Source organism: Gopherus flavomarginatus, chromosome 6 (genome assembly GCF_025201925.1).
Source record: "Gopherus flavomarginatus isolate rGopFla2 chromosome 6, rGopFla2.mat.asm, whole genome shotgun sequence".
NCBI classification, from domain to species: Eukaryota; Metazoa; Chordata; order Testudines; family Testudinidae; genus Gopherus; species Gopherus flavomarginatus.
The window spans coordinates 63,748,770-63,761,009 of NC_066622.1; the positions used below are offsets into that span (position 1 = coordinate 63,748,770).

General features: G+C 47.5%; 1 protein-coding gene across 1 annotated transcript; it reads left to right on the forward strand.

The window, feature by feature from the left end:
- Positions 1-3,317: 3,317 nt before the first annotated feature.
- C6H3orf62 (chromosome 6 C3orf62 homolog) lies at positions 3,318-11,206 on the forward strand. The gene is made up of 3 exons (XM_050960384.1): positions 3,318-3,366; positions 6,130-6,216; positions 10,912-11,206. The coding sequence occupies exons 1-3, from the start codon at positions 3,360-3,362 to the stop codon at positions 11,163-11,165; spliced, it is 348 nt and encodes a 115-aa protein (XP_050816341.1). The 5' UTR covers positions 3,318-3,359; the 3' UTR covers positions 11,166-11,206.
- The last annotated feature ends 1,034 nt before the right edge of the window (positions 11,207-12,240 follow it).

The window sequence follows — 12,240 nt, forward strand, 5'->3', positions numbered from 1 at the left end:
CTGCAACAAAAAAAAAGAAATTCTCAGCAAAATATTTTCAAATTCTGCATATTTTATTGTCAAAATAACAATATAATCACACCAGTTTCAATTATTTTTGGTCATTTATTTCAAAATAGCTGTCAGCAAGTATGTCGATGTAAGCAGAGTCAGAATAAGCTCTACCCTGACATCTGGTGGAAAGAATGTGAGAGAGTGTATTTGCATAGGCACGCCCACCCTATCCCAGACTGCCAAGCTGTGGGACTGCTTGGTGACAAATTGCTCACCCTCAGTTGGGTGGTACTGGCTAGACATGGGACATGGGTTCCAAAACCCAGAGAACTGAGAGAGGCTGGGGACAGGTATTTGTGCCTGGTGGTGCAGTCTCCTTGTGGAGCCAGAAGCACCAGTTGCACCTCCTCCTCTCTCCACTGTGGAATGTCAGAGTTGTTTTTTTTATTCTCTTAAGAATTTAATTACAGGTGACTGAGCTGAAATCACTTTGGGCTAATGGTGCACTAGCACTAGCACTGGGGCTCCCCTACTATGAGCTGAAAATCACTAAGAGCTGAAAATCACTGAGCTGAGAGCACTGAGTACTGTGCTAACTAGTGGGGAGCCCAAAGCTATACTGTGGAACAGAGCTGCTGGCGGAGTGGAGCAGTTTGTGGGGATGGCTGGAGCGGATCACGGGACAGCTGGTGGCAGCGGAGCGACTGGCAGAGCGGAGCAGTTTGCAGGGACAACTGGAGCAGCTCATAGGACAGCTAGTGGAGCAGAGCAGCTGGCGGAGCGGAGCAGTTTCTGAGAACGGCTGGAGGAGCAGAGTGGAGTGGCTGGTAAAGCGGAGCAGTTCGTGGAGAAGGCGGGAGCAGAATCCACGGAGAGGGAGGGCAGTTGGCCCCGGACCACGTAAGGTGCCCCTTTCTACCAGGCTGGGGGGGGAGACCTGCAGATAGACTCTCGAACTTTGGGCTGCACTGACCCAGGACAGAGACTTTTGGGACTGTGGGTGATTTGGGGGTTGCTGGTCTCAAGAGCCCAGGAAAGAGGACACAGCCCAATTTCCTGGGGTGGGTCTTTGCTCACGGTTTGGTCTATGAACTCTAGTAGAGGTGTTTTTCCCAATTTAGTGTTTGTTGTTTATCTCATGTATTAAATCTTTTCTGCTACACCGAGACTCTGTGCTTGCGAGAGGGGAAGCATTGCCTCTTTGAGGCGCCTAGGGGTGTATGTAAGATTTTCCCAGGTCACTGGGTGGGGGCTCGAGCTGGTTTGGCATTGGGTTATTGAAACGGAACCTCTGGATACTGAACCCGGCCCTTGTTGCTGCCAACTTAGAGGGGCAGAACGGTTACATCTGTAACAGTACAGAGAACAAAAAATATTCAGGATTTTTTTTTGACAAATAGATCCCTTACTAGGCATATTGACACTGAACTTGGAGTAATAATTCGTTTAAACTACAATACAGAAGCATATTTCCTGCACCCCTCAGAAGCAGTGCAAAGGCTTAGGGGAGTTAGGGGTAAGGAAGGAGCTAAGGGAGAGGGAAGTCATTGCTGGGAAGGAGCCTAGGGTGTGAACTTGGAGGGTTGTTGGGTATGGGTGGGAAAAGTATGGAACAGGGTTTTTTGGGGGTGGGGAGGGATTGTTAGAGAGCTTCCCCCATGAAGACCTTGGCTGATTCCTAGCCTCTCCCATTCAGTCAGCACATCTGATCCTGTCCCCCTGTGTTCCTCCACCCCATCCCTCTGTCCCCATGTGTCTCTGTCCCTCAGTCACCCTCTGTCCCTATGTAGCTCACATCTTCCTACCCCTGTGGCCCTGTGCCTCCACTCCCATTGAGCCCCTGTGCCCCAGTCTGTCCTCCCCCACTAGCCCTTGTGAGCCCCTATCTGACCACCTAGAAGCCGCATGCTATCTGTCTCCCCATAGCCCCTGTCTCCAGACCTGGCCTGACAGGTGCTGTGAAGAAGGCAGTGCAGGCTCCTTCTCTTCCCTAGCTAGTCAGAAACTGCTGCACTGGTCTATCACCACAGCACTCTCTTGTGGGCAAAAGGCAGAACTGCAGCAACATTTTTGGCAGAATTTTTTTTCTGTGCCAAAAAAAAATAATATGCATGGCTCATTAATCATGGACATGTGCAGAATTTCCCCAGGAATAACTGTTGACTCATATTTAGCTTGTGATTTACTATGACCCCCAGATCCCTTTCCACAGTATTCCTTCCTAGGCAGTCATTTCCTATTTTGTATGTGTGCAACTGTTTGTTTCTGCCTAAGTGGAGTACTTTGCATTTGTCCTTATTGAATTTCATTCCATTTTCTTCAGACCATTTCTCCAGTTTGGATCATTTTGAATTTTAATCCTATCCTCCAAAGCACTTGCAACCCTCCCTGCTTGGTATCATCTGCAAACTTTATAAGTGTACTCTCTATGCTATTATCTAAATCACTGACAAAGATATTGAACAGAACTAAACCCAGAACTTATCTTTGTGGGACTTCACTTGATATGCCCCTCCAGCTTAACCGTGAACTACAAATAACTATGGTCTGGGAAAGGTTTTCCAACCAGTTATGCACCCACCTTATACTAGTTCCATCTAGGTTGTATGTCCTTAGCTTGTTTGAGACAGTCATGGGAGACAATATAAAATACCTTAATAAAGTCAAATATACCATATTTACTGCTTCCCCCATCCACAAGGCTTGTTACCCTGTCAAAGAAAGCTATTAGGTTGGTTTAACATGATTTGTTCTTGACAAATCCATACTGACTGTTACTATCACTTTATCTTTTAAGTGCTTGCAAATTGATTGCCTAATTATTTGCTCCATTATCTTTCTGGGTACCAATATAATTTATTTATTATTCTTACTGCAATTGTCTTTTACTTTCATCATATGGTTACAATAAGGTGTGTAATTAGAAACCTCATCCCTTCTAGGTGAGATGTCAGAAAAACTAAGGAGATGCAGGAAGGAACTGACTGCAGCTATAGACAGGGCATTTGAAGATTTCACAGCTCCTTTCTGTCTCTCAGAAGATTGCATCAACAAACAGAATTCAGACTTGCAGACAGAGACACCTTCCTCCTTGCCCCAAATGAACAGAGTTAGTTACAGAAGAGATCCTATTTCTACCTTATCTTCCTATCTCGACCAGTCTGCAGCAGTCTCCTGTGTGCTAGAAAAAAAGACTCCTGTCTTCATACCAAACCTTATTCCAGTAAGCATTGCCCAAAATCCCTTATGCCCAAAGAGAGAACCTTTGACAAGTAAGGAAAATACTTGGCTACGTTCTTCCATTTTTGTGTCTGACAAACAACTTCCAAGAACTCTGGGGGACAGTGAGAGATGGAGGAAAGGACATGCGAGGTACAGTTTGTATTCATAGTTCTTTGTCATTAATATTGTTCGGACATATGCTTAGATGGTCAGGGTGTCGAGTTTCAAGACTTCCAAGAAGAGGGAACATCTGAGGAGATATGTGCAAGAATGTTTCCTCCAGAAGCTCAGACAGTAGATATTATTCCTGAGAGGGGATGAGTTCTCATGCTTAGAGTGGGGGGCTGAGAATCAGAACCTCAGGGTGCTATTTCCAACTCTGTCAAGTATTCTCTGCAATTTTGGGCACCCTGTTTTGCCCCCATCTACCCTTCAGTCTGTAGGTGGAGAATGCTGCTTGCCTCCCTCCTAATGCCTTGCTACACAGGGCTATGTAGCGTATCACCAGCCTGTGTTATGCAGGAGTTTAGGCTACGCTATCATAACGGTGTCTTCTGGCCTTAAAATCTGTGACTAGTTTAGTATTTATTATTTGCACTACAATAGCATGTAGAGACTTCAGTCTCAGGGCTCCTCTGTGCTAGAAGCTGTACAGTAAGACAGTCTCTGTTCCAAACAGCCTGAAGTGCAATATAGTAATATTCATGTCTGAGACAAATCTCAGGTGAGTCACCACATGAAAAAACGTTCACATGCAGAGGACCCTACCAAATTAATGGTCCATTCTGTCAATGTCACAGCCATTGGATTTGAAAGTTTGTCTGAAAACATAAAATTGACTTTTACATCTGAAATTTCACCGTATTTAATAGGGGGTGATCCCCTTCCCCGAAAAAGGTTGTCCCCCCCCCCAAGCTGTTGCAGGAGAATTGCGCCCCTTCACTTCTGCGCTGCCTTCAGAGCTGGGCTGCGGGAGAGTCCTGCAGCTGGAGGAGGCTCGTGGAGGTGATCTCCGCTGTGTTGCTGGGAGTGCCCCAGCCAGGGGGCTCCTACCTGCTAATCCCAGCTGGCTGGAGAGGGACAGGACTTACTCTTTCCTTGCATGGCCCCTTTAGGGGAGAGATCAGACCCACTTCCAGCTACCTCTCCTGGGTGCAGGAAGCTCTATGGCTGGGCAGCAGCCCCAGAACTTCATGCAGCTGGAGGATGTTCCCAGAGGCGGAGGTGGGTCTGACCTCCTATATGCTCCTTGAAGTGCTACAGCTGGGGGCTCCTACCTGCTAGTCCTAGCCAGTGGTGGATTAATGCACAGGCCCTGCCCAATTTGGGGCCTGTAATGGTGCGGGACTCACCCCTGTGGCACCTCCTGCTGGTACCTTCTGGGAATTAGCTCTCTAGTCATCAGAGTGCCCTCTGCATGCTGGTATCCCTCCCAGATCCAGTGCCCCTTGCACACTGGGGTACTGCTCCCCAGCAGTACACCCCTCAGTCTCTGGGTTTCCCCTCCCCAGGGAACCCCCACCCACTATCCCCACCTTGCCTCAGTCTTTGGCTACTGCCCAGTCTCCATCTAGCCCCCATTCACTAGGGCAGACTGCAGTATAAATGCCACTCATCACAGGCAGGGGCAGGGTTTGAACCTGCTGTTTCTACCTATCCCTTTAGGCTGCCCCCCTGCAACCGCAGTACCTATTCAGCCTTCCACTAGGCTGCAGCCTGGGAGTTTTCAGGCCGAAGCTCCCCGGGCCTCCCCCAGCCCTGCTCCAGCTCAGGTACCTTGGTATGCTCCCAGCAGCCACAGCCTTCCCTCTCAACAGATTAGAGAAAGAGTCTGTGCTTCTTGCCCACTGCCCTCTTATAAGGGCTAGCTGGGCCCTGATGACACTGGCTACAGCTGTGGCTGTTTTCCCCATCAGCCCAGCTTTTCTCTGCCATAGCCCTCTCCCAGGCTGCTTTAAGCCCTTCCAGGTAGCAGCGAAGTGACTGCCCTGCTACAAGACCCCTGGAGAAATGGGCACCCCAAGCCCCGGCACAAACTTTGGAGGCAGAAACCCCAAGCCCTGGCAGAAGACATTGGGGGGCAGAAGTCCTGAGCCCCAGCAGGAGCTGTGAGGTGGATGCACCAGTTGGAGCTGTGGAGGCAGAAGCCCCGAGCCTGGGTGTCCCGAGCCCCGGCTGGAGCCATAGGGGAAGAAGACCTGAGCCCCAGCAGGAGCCCTGGGGGGAAGAAGCCCTGAGGCTGGGCACCTCAAGCCCTGGCAAGAGCCATGGGGGCAAAAGCCCCAAGCCTGGGTCTCCTGAACCTGGGCACCCTGAGCCCTGGTTGGTGCTGCGGGGGCAGAAAGTCCAAGCCCAAGTGCCCCAAGCTGTGACAGGAGCCAACACACGGAAGCCCCTAGGCTAGGCACCCTGAGTTGTGGCAGAAGCTGCAGGCAGAAGCCCTGAACCCAGTTCCTGGGCTGCTGCAGCACAGAAGTGAGGGTGATACACCCTCACTTCTGCGCTGACTTTGGAGGTGGGTCTGATCTCCCCACCAAGAGAGGACATGCAGTGGAAGGACAAGTCCTGTGCCTCCTCTACCTGGCCACAACTAGCAGCTAGGATCCCCCACCTGGGGTGATCCCAGCATCAGGGGGGAGATCAGATTTCACAGGGAAGGGCTTATTTCATGGTCCATGACACGTTTTTCACAGCCATGAAATTGGTAGAGCCCTTCACATGCACATTAGAAGATGTTGAGACATCTTCTATACAACTATATAACCATTGTCATCATATCTTCATTTGAATGTGTGCCCTACATTTAGTCCTTGTGTTTATAAAGCTCCATTTTTGCTGTCAACCATTTGACAAACTTCTGCAGTGCAGCTTGTCCAGAGAACCAAAACCGTTCCATTGTTTTGTCTAGCAAAGATGCTGAAAGATGCATGAAGTCAGAAACAAACATAGCTGTCAATGCTGTCTCCCAGGACATTCCGCAGGATCTTCCTGACACACCCGGTGAGTCCAGAGCTCCACTTTTCTTCTTCACACTCAGGGTAGGCTGGCTTTTCCAGCTCTGTGAAAGCTTTTAAAAACATCTCCTCACCCTTTTGTAGAAGGGATTGTGAGGATCTGTAAATTGTAAGGGAACAGATAACTGGCAATAGAACTGTTTGCCTCTAAGCCACCTGTTCAAATCCAGCCAGATCAGGTATAACTAAAGTTACTAAAAACTAGGGTGTTGATTAATCGCAGTTAATGCACATGATTAACTCAAAAATTTAATCATGATTAATTGCACTGTTAAACAATAGAATATGAATTGAAATGTATTAAATATTTTGGATGTTTTTCCACATTTTGAAATATATTGATTTCATTTACAATACAGAATACAAAATATACAGTGCTTACTTTTTATGATTATTTTTATTACAAATATTTTCACTGTAAAAATTATAAACAAAAGAGACAGTATTTTTCAATTCACATCATACAAGTACTGTAGTGCAATCTCTTTATCCTGCAAATGCAATTTACAAATGTAGGTTTGTGTTACATAACTGCACTAAAAAAACAAAGTAATGTAAAACTTCAGAGCCTACAAGTCCATTCAGTCCTACTTCTTGTTCAGCCAATCGCCAAGACAAACAAGTGTTTACATTTACAGGAGATAATGCTGCCCTCTTCTTATTTACAATGTCACCTGAAAGTAAGAACAGGTATTTGCATGGCACTTTTGTAGCCAACATTGCAAGATATTTACGTGCCAGATATGCTAAACATTTGTGTGCCCCTTCATGCTTTGGCCACCATTCCAGAGGACATGCTTTCATGCTGATGATATCATTTAAAAAATAATGCTATAATTAAATTTGTGACGGAACTCCTTGGTGGAGAATTGTATGTTTCCTGCTCTGTTTTACCTGCATTCTGCCATATATTTCATGTTATAGCTGTCTTGATGACCCAACGCACGTTCATTTTAAGAACACTTTCACTGCAGATTTGACAAAATGCAAAGAAGGTACCAATGTGAGATTTCTAAGGATAGATACAACACTTGACCCAAGGTTTAAGAATCTGAAGTGCCTTCCAAAATCTGAGAGGGACGAGGTTGGGGAATGCTTTCAGAAGTCTTAAAAGAGCAACACTCTGACACGGAAACTGGAACCACCAAAAAAGAAAATCAACCTTCTGCTGGTGGCATTTGACTCAGATGATGGAACTGAATATGCGTCAGTCCGTGCACTGGTTTGGATCGTTATCTAGCAGAACCCGTCATCAGCATGAACACATTCTCTGGAAGAGTGGTTGAAGCATGAAAGGACATATAATCTTGAGCACATCTGGCACAAATATTTTGTGACTCCAGCTACAACAGTGCCATGAGCAGGGCCGGCTCCAGGCACCAGCCAAGCAAGCTTGTGCTTGGGGCGGCAGATTCCAAGGGGCGGCTTCACCACTTCTGCCGCCCCTGCAGGTTTTTTTTTTGGTTTGCTGCTCCTGCCACCCTGTAGGGGGCGGTGGTGCAGAGGAGGGAAGCTGCTGGGAGCGGTGCCAGGTCTGCAGCAAGCCCGGCACAGCAGCCCATGTCCTTCCCTGCCTGCCCACCAGAATGGTGAGGAGCCCTCCCAGCAGGCAGCACGGTGGAAGGGGCCGCATGGCGAGCGCCTTGCTTAAGGAAGCCCTGGCCATCCTCCTTCTCTCTCTTCTCCCCCCCTTCCCTCGCTAGCTGGAGTGTGCACTCCGCTGCCCGGGGTCTGCAGACTGGGAGTCCCCCTGCAACTGGGCTCCCGCCACCCCGCATGTATTTTTTGTTCTTTTTGTTTTTTCTTCCCTTTGCCACTCCGGCCGGCCGGGCAGTTTGTTTCACACATACACCCCCTTCGCTGCTCCGGCCAGGCAGTTTGTTTCACGCCCCCCCTCCTTTGCTGTTCCAGCCGGCAGGTTTGTTTCACGCCCCCCTCCTTCGTTGCTCCGGCCAGCCGGCAGGTTGGTTTCCCGCCCCTCCACCGCCTTTGTTTTTCAGGCTGGCTGGCAGGTTTATTCCCCCCTGCCCCTTCGCCACTCCGTCCGAGCAGCAGGTTTGTTTCCCCCCCACCTTTGCTGCTCTGGATGGCCAGCAGGTTGGTTTCCCACCTCACCCTTTTGCTGTTCGGGCTGGCTGGCAGGTTTGTTCCACCCGCCCCTTTGCCGCTCTGGCTGAGCAGCAGGTTTGTTCCCACCCCCTTTGCTGCTCCAGCCCCAGCGCAGGTTTTCTTTCTTTTTCTTTTTTTTTGGGTTGGGGCGGCAAAAAAGCCAGAGCCGGCCCTGGCCATGCCTGTTCTCACTTTCAGATGACATTGTAAACAAGAAACGGGAACCATTAATTCCTACAAATGAAAACAAACTTGTTTGTCTGAGTGACTGGCTGAACAAGAAGTAGGACTAAGTGGACTTGTAGGCTCTAAAATTTTACATTTCATTTTTGAATGCAGTTTTTTTTGTATATAATTCTATATTTGTAAGTTCAATGTTCATGATAAAGAGATTGCACTACAGTACTTGTATAAGGTGAATTGAAAAATACTATTTTTTTTACAGCGCAAATATTTGTAATCAAAGTAATAAAAAAGCGAGCACTGTACACTTCGTATTCTGTGTTGTAATGGAAATCAATATATTTTGAAAATGTAGAAAACATCCAAAATATTTAAATAAATGGCATTCTATTATTCTTTAACAGTGAAATTAAGTGCAATTAATTTTTTTCATTGCTTGACAGACTAACAACCAGTAGGTGCTTGGTGAACTAGATGAAACGTGTTTTGTGTCTCAGTCCAGTTCACTCTGGGTGTATGGCCACTGCACCCCAAGTGGCAGCATGATGAATATGCTCAGCAAAAAAGCCAAGCACTGATTCAATGTTGAGGCTAAACTACCCTCTCACCCCAGAGGTGATGCCTCCATATGAAGGAGATAGGAAGCTGGCTGTGCGTGATATACCTGTTCTACATAGGATTTAAATCTTAAGTACTATCAGTTCAGCACCTTCAGTGCTGTTGCGCTGCCCCAGTAGCAAATCAGTGCGCCCCTCAGCCAGAGGAGGCATCCTGAGATACCCAATGCCCCCACTGCCAGGATGGAGACCCCACAGTGATTCTGCCATGACCTCCTGGTCCCAACAGCCTCTTTCCCTATCTTTGATGCTTCCAGCAGCACTGCTTGTACACTGCTGAGATCCACCACATCCCAACCTCTCTCTCCTGCTAGCCTTGCTAGCAGATCATCATCCCAGATCTGCAGTGCCTGTGGTGCGGGCATGTTCATTGGCCATGGGCACAGCATAAGGGGGGAGGAGATTGATGACTATATTCCCCTCTCCCTCTGCAGTTGATGCGCTGCTATGTGCAATCCCTCAATCCTCCCAAATGCAACATCAAATGGCCTGAAATAATGGCACTGGGTGAATATTATCAAGACAAACATCCTGCCTCAGTTACTATACGCCAACCATCCCCAAGCTTCCTACACTAAATCAGTAGAACAGCCACTGCTTCCTCTGAGAAACGTGCCACTTGAAGCTATATTGACTTGCTTCTAAGGCCAGATTCAGACTTCCCAGAATGCTCTCTACTAAGGCAGGTCTTTCACTTGGTATTGGGGCAGAATACAAAGACCTCAGCCTGGGTACGTATAGAATGGGAACTTAACAGATCTCTTTCACTGCAATATATTCTGGGTTTATAAAACATGTCACTCCCAATCCTTGCCTCTGCCATCTATATCACCAAACAAGAGAGACAGACCTAACTGGGCTCCTACACTTTCTCACCATATTATATGCAGTGGCAGTTTTAAGGGGCAACCCAGATTTTGTTGTAGGGGAAATTCTATGACTGGGAAGGAGTGGATGAAAAGTGACATTTTCACACTCTCACAGCTCTGTACCAATGACATCCCTACGTGTGTCTCAAACCTTGGTACTCTGGCCTGCAAAAGCCACATTTTTGCCAATATCTACAACTATGCTATGAGCAACAAGCTGGCACATGAAATTCAGTATTGATAAATGCCAGGTAATGCACACTGGAGGGAAAAAATGAATTACCCATATACGTTTGCAGGATTCCAAATAAGCTGTTTCAGGAAAGGCATCTAAGCTTCACTGGACAGCTCAGTGGAGACCGCTGCTCAATGAAAGTGTTGGGATTCATAAGGAATGAGATGAAGAGTGATGCAGAAAATATAATGCCTTTATCTCCATCAACAATAAAGCTTCATCCAGATACTGTGTGCAGGAGTGGTCACCCGTTATCAAAGAGACAACTGCAGAACTAGATGGGGGGTTCAGAGAAGGATGATAAGAATGATCCAGAGCTTGGAGAACCCTCTATATGCAGAAAGATTAAAATGACTGGGATTGCTCACCTTAGAGAGGAGACAAATAAGAGGGGTGGGATTAAAATGTACAAAGCATCATGCTTCTGTGCAACTCCCACAGCAAAACAGTGTGGGGGGCCCAGTGCTCACAGCATACTCGAGTACAAAAGGTCTCCAGCACTCCTGAGCCACACCTCGGCCAGTATATGGTGAGACGTGTTGGTGCCCATGTAAAGATCCCTGAGTGGTTATAATGTATCTATAGATATTTACAGCCTCTCTTACTCTTCTCCAATTACTGATTACACTGACGGACTGGTTTTCATGGCATTTTCCTTTATTTTGTAGGGAACCCAAACAGTTGGGGTATAGAGGAGTTAGCAGGCCAGCTGGCCCTAGTGAATGAGTTAAGCAGAGTTCACAGGCACTCAGGTGAGCCCCCACTTAGAGATGATGTTTTAGCCATCTTTATGGATGCGAGCAGCAGCTCTGAGACAAGGCACCGAAGACCAAACATTGAGGATGAAGAGATTATCCAGACAGTTCTGGATTTGGAAGAGGATTACAGCACAGCCATCTCTGCTCTGCACCAACTGAACTAGGGAAACTGGCTCAAAGGTTTACATAGGCAAAGACCTAAGAAACAACAGTTCTTAAACATGGAGCCTTTCTGGGGGAAAAAAAATGGCAGATTCCATGTAATATAAAGGTTCAATTAAAATAATAGTAATTTTCAAACTCTCCCTTCTTTATGCCAGTGTTTTGTACCATTCAAGTTTTCTTCTGAGTGCTGCTTTTTCTTTTCTTGTGAGAAGGGAGGTTTCATTATTTGCGACTGACTTTCTCCAGCAATACAGTAACTCCTCACTTAAAGTCATCCCGGTTAATGTTGTTTCGTTGTTACATTGCTGATCAATTAGGGAACATGCTTGTTTAAATTTGTGCAATGCTCCCTGCTTTGTCCACTGCTTGCAGGAAGAGCAGCCTGTTGCAGCTAGCTGGTGGGGACTTGTAACCAGGGTGAACCGGCAGCCCCACATCAGCTCCCCCTATCAATTCTCCGCTCCCTTAAGTTCCCTGTGCTGCAGCCACCCCGCAGGCTAGCAATTGCTGGGCAGGTCAGCTGTCCCTCCACCCATTGCCATGTCCGGCTCCTGCCCTCTGCCTTGGAGCTGCTCCCAGAGACTCCTGCTTGCTGTGCAGGGGGGAAGGGAGGGGCTAATGTCAAGGTGTCCCCTTCATCCCTGCTCCTGCATCCCACTTACCCCTTCCCATATAGAACAGGGAGGGGACATGGACGGAGAGAGACAGAGAGAGCCTGGGGCAGCAGCTGCTGTCTCAACTTCCTGATCCACTTCAAAAGACAATGCACTTAAGAGTGGGTCAGCTTACTTAAAGGGACAGTGTGCATCTCTCTCTCTCTCTCTCTCTCTCTCGCCCATACATAAGGTGCGCATCTGTCTCTGCTATGCTGTCTCCTCTTCCTCGTGTTTATGCTGCCTTGTGTGAGAGGCTACATTAACAACGTGTTAACCCTTGAGGGCTCAGCTGAGTGCTAGTTCATCATTTAGCAGCAAGGCATTCCCTGGGATATATCCCTCCCTCTTCCACTCTCTAACTTCACCACCTCAACCAAGCTTCACAATCATCATAGCTGTGAACAGTATTAAATTGTTT

Bases quoted from the DNA above. Each gene is read 5' to 3' on its own strand.
- C6H3orf62 (XM_050960384.1), top strand. The intron at 6,217-10,911 runs GTGAGTCCAGAG...TTTATTTTGTAG, and splicing joins GGATCTTCCTGACACACCCG to GGAACCCAAACAGTTGGGGT.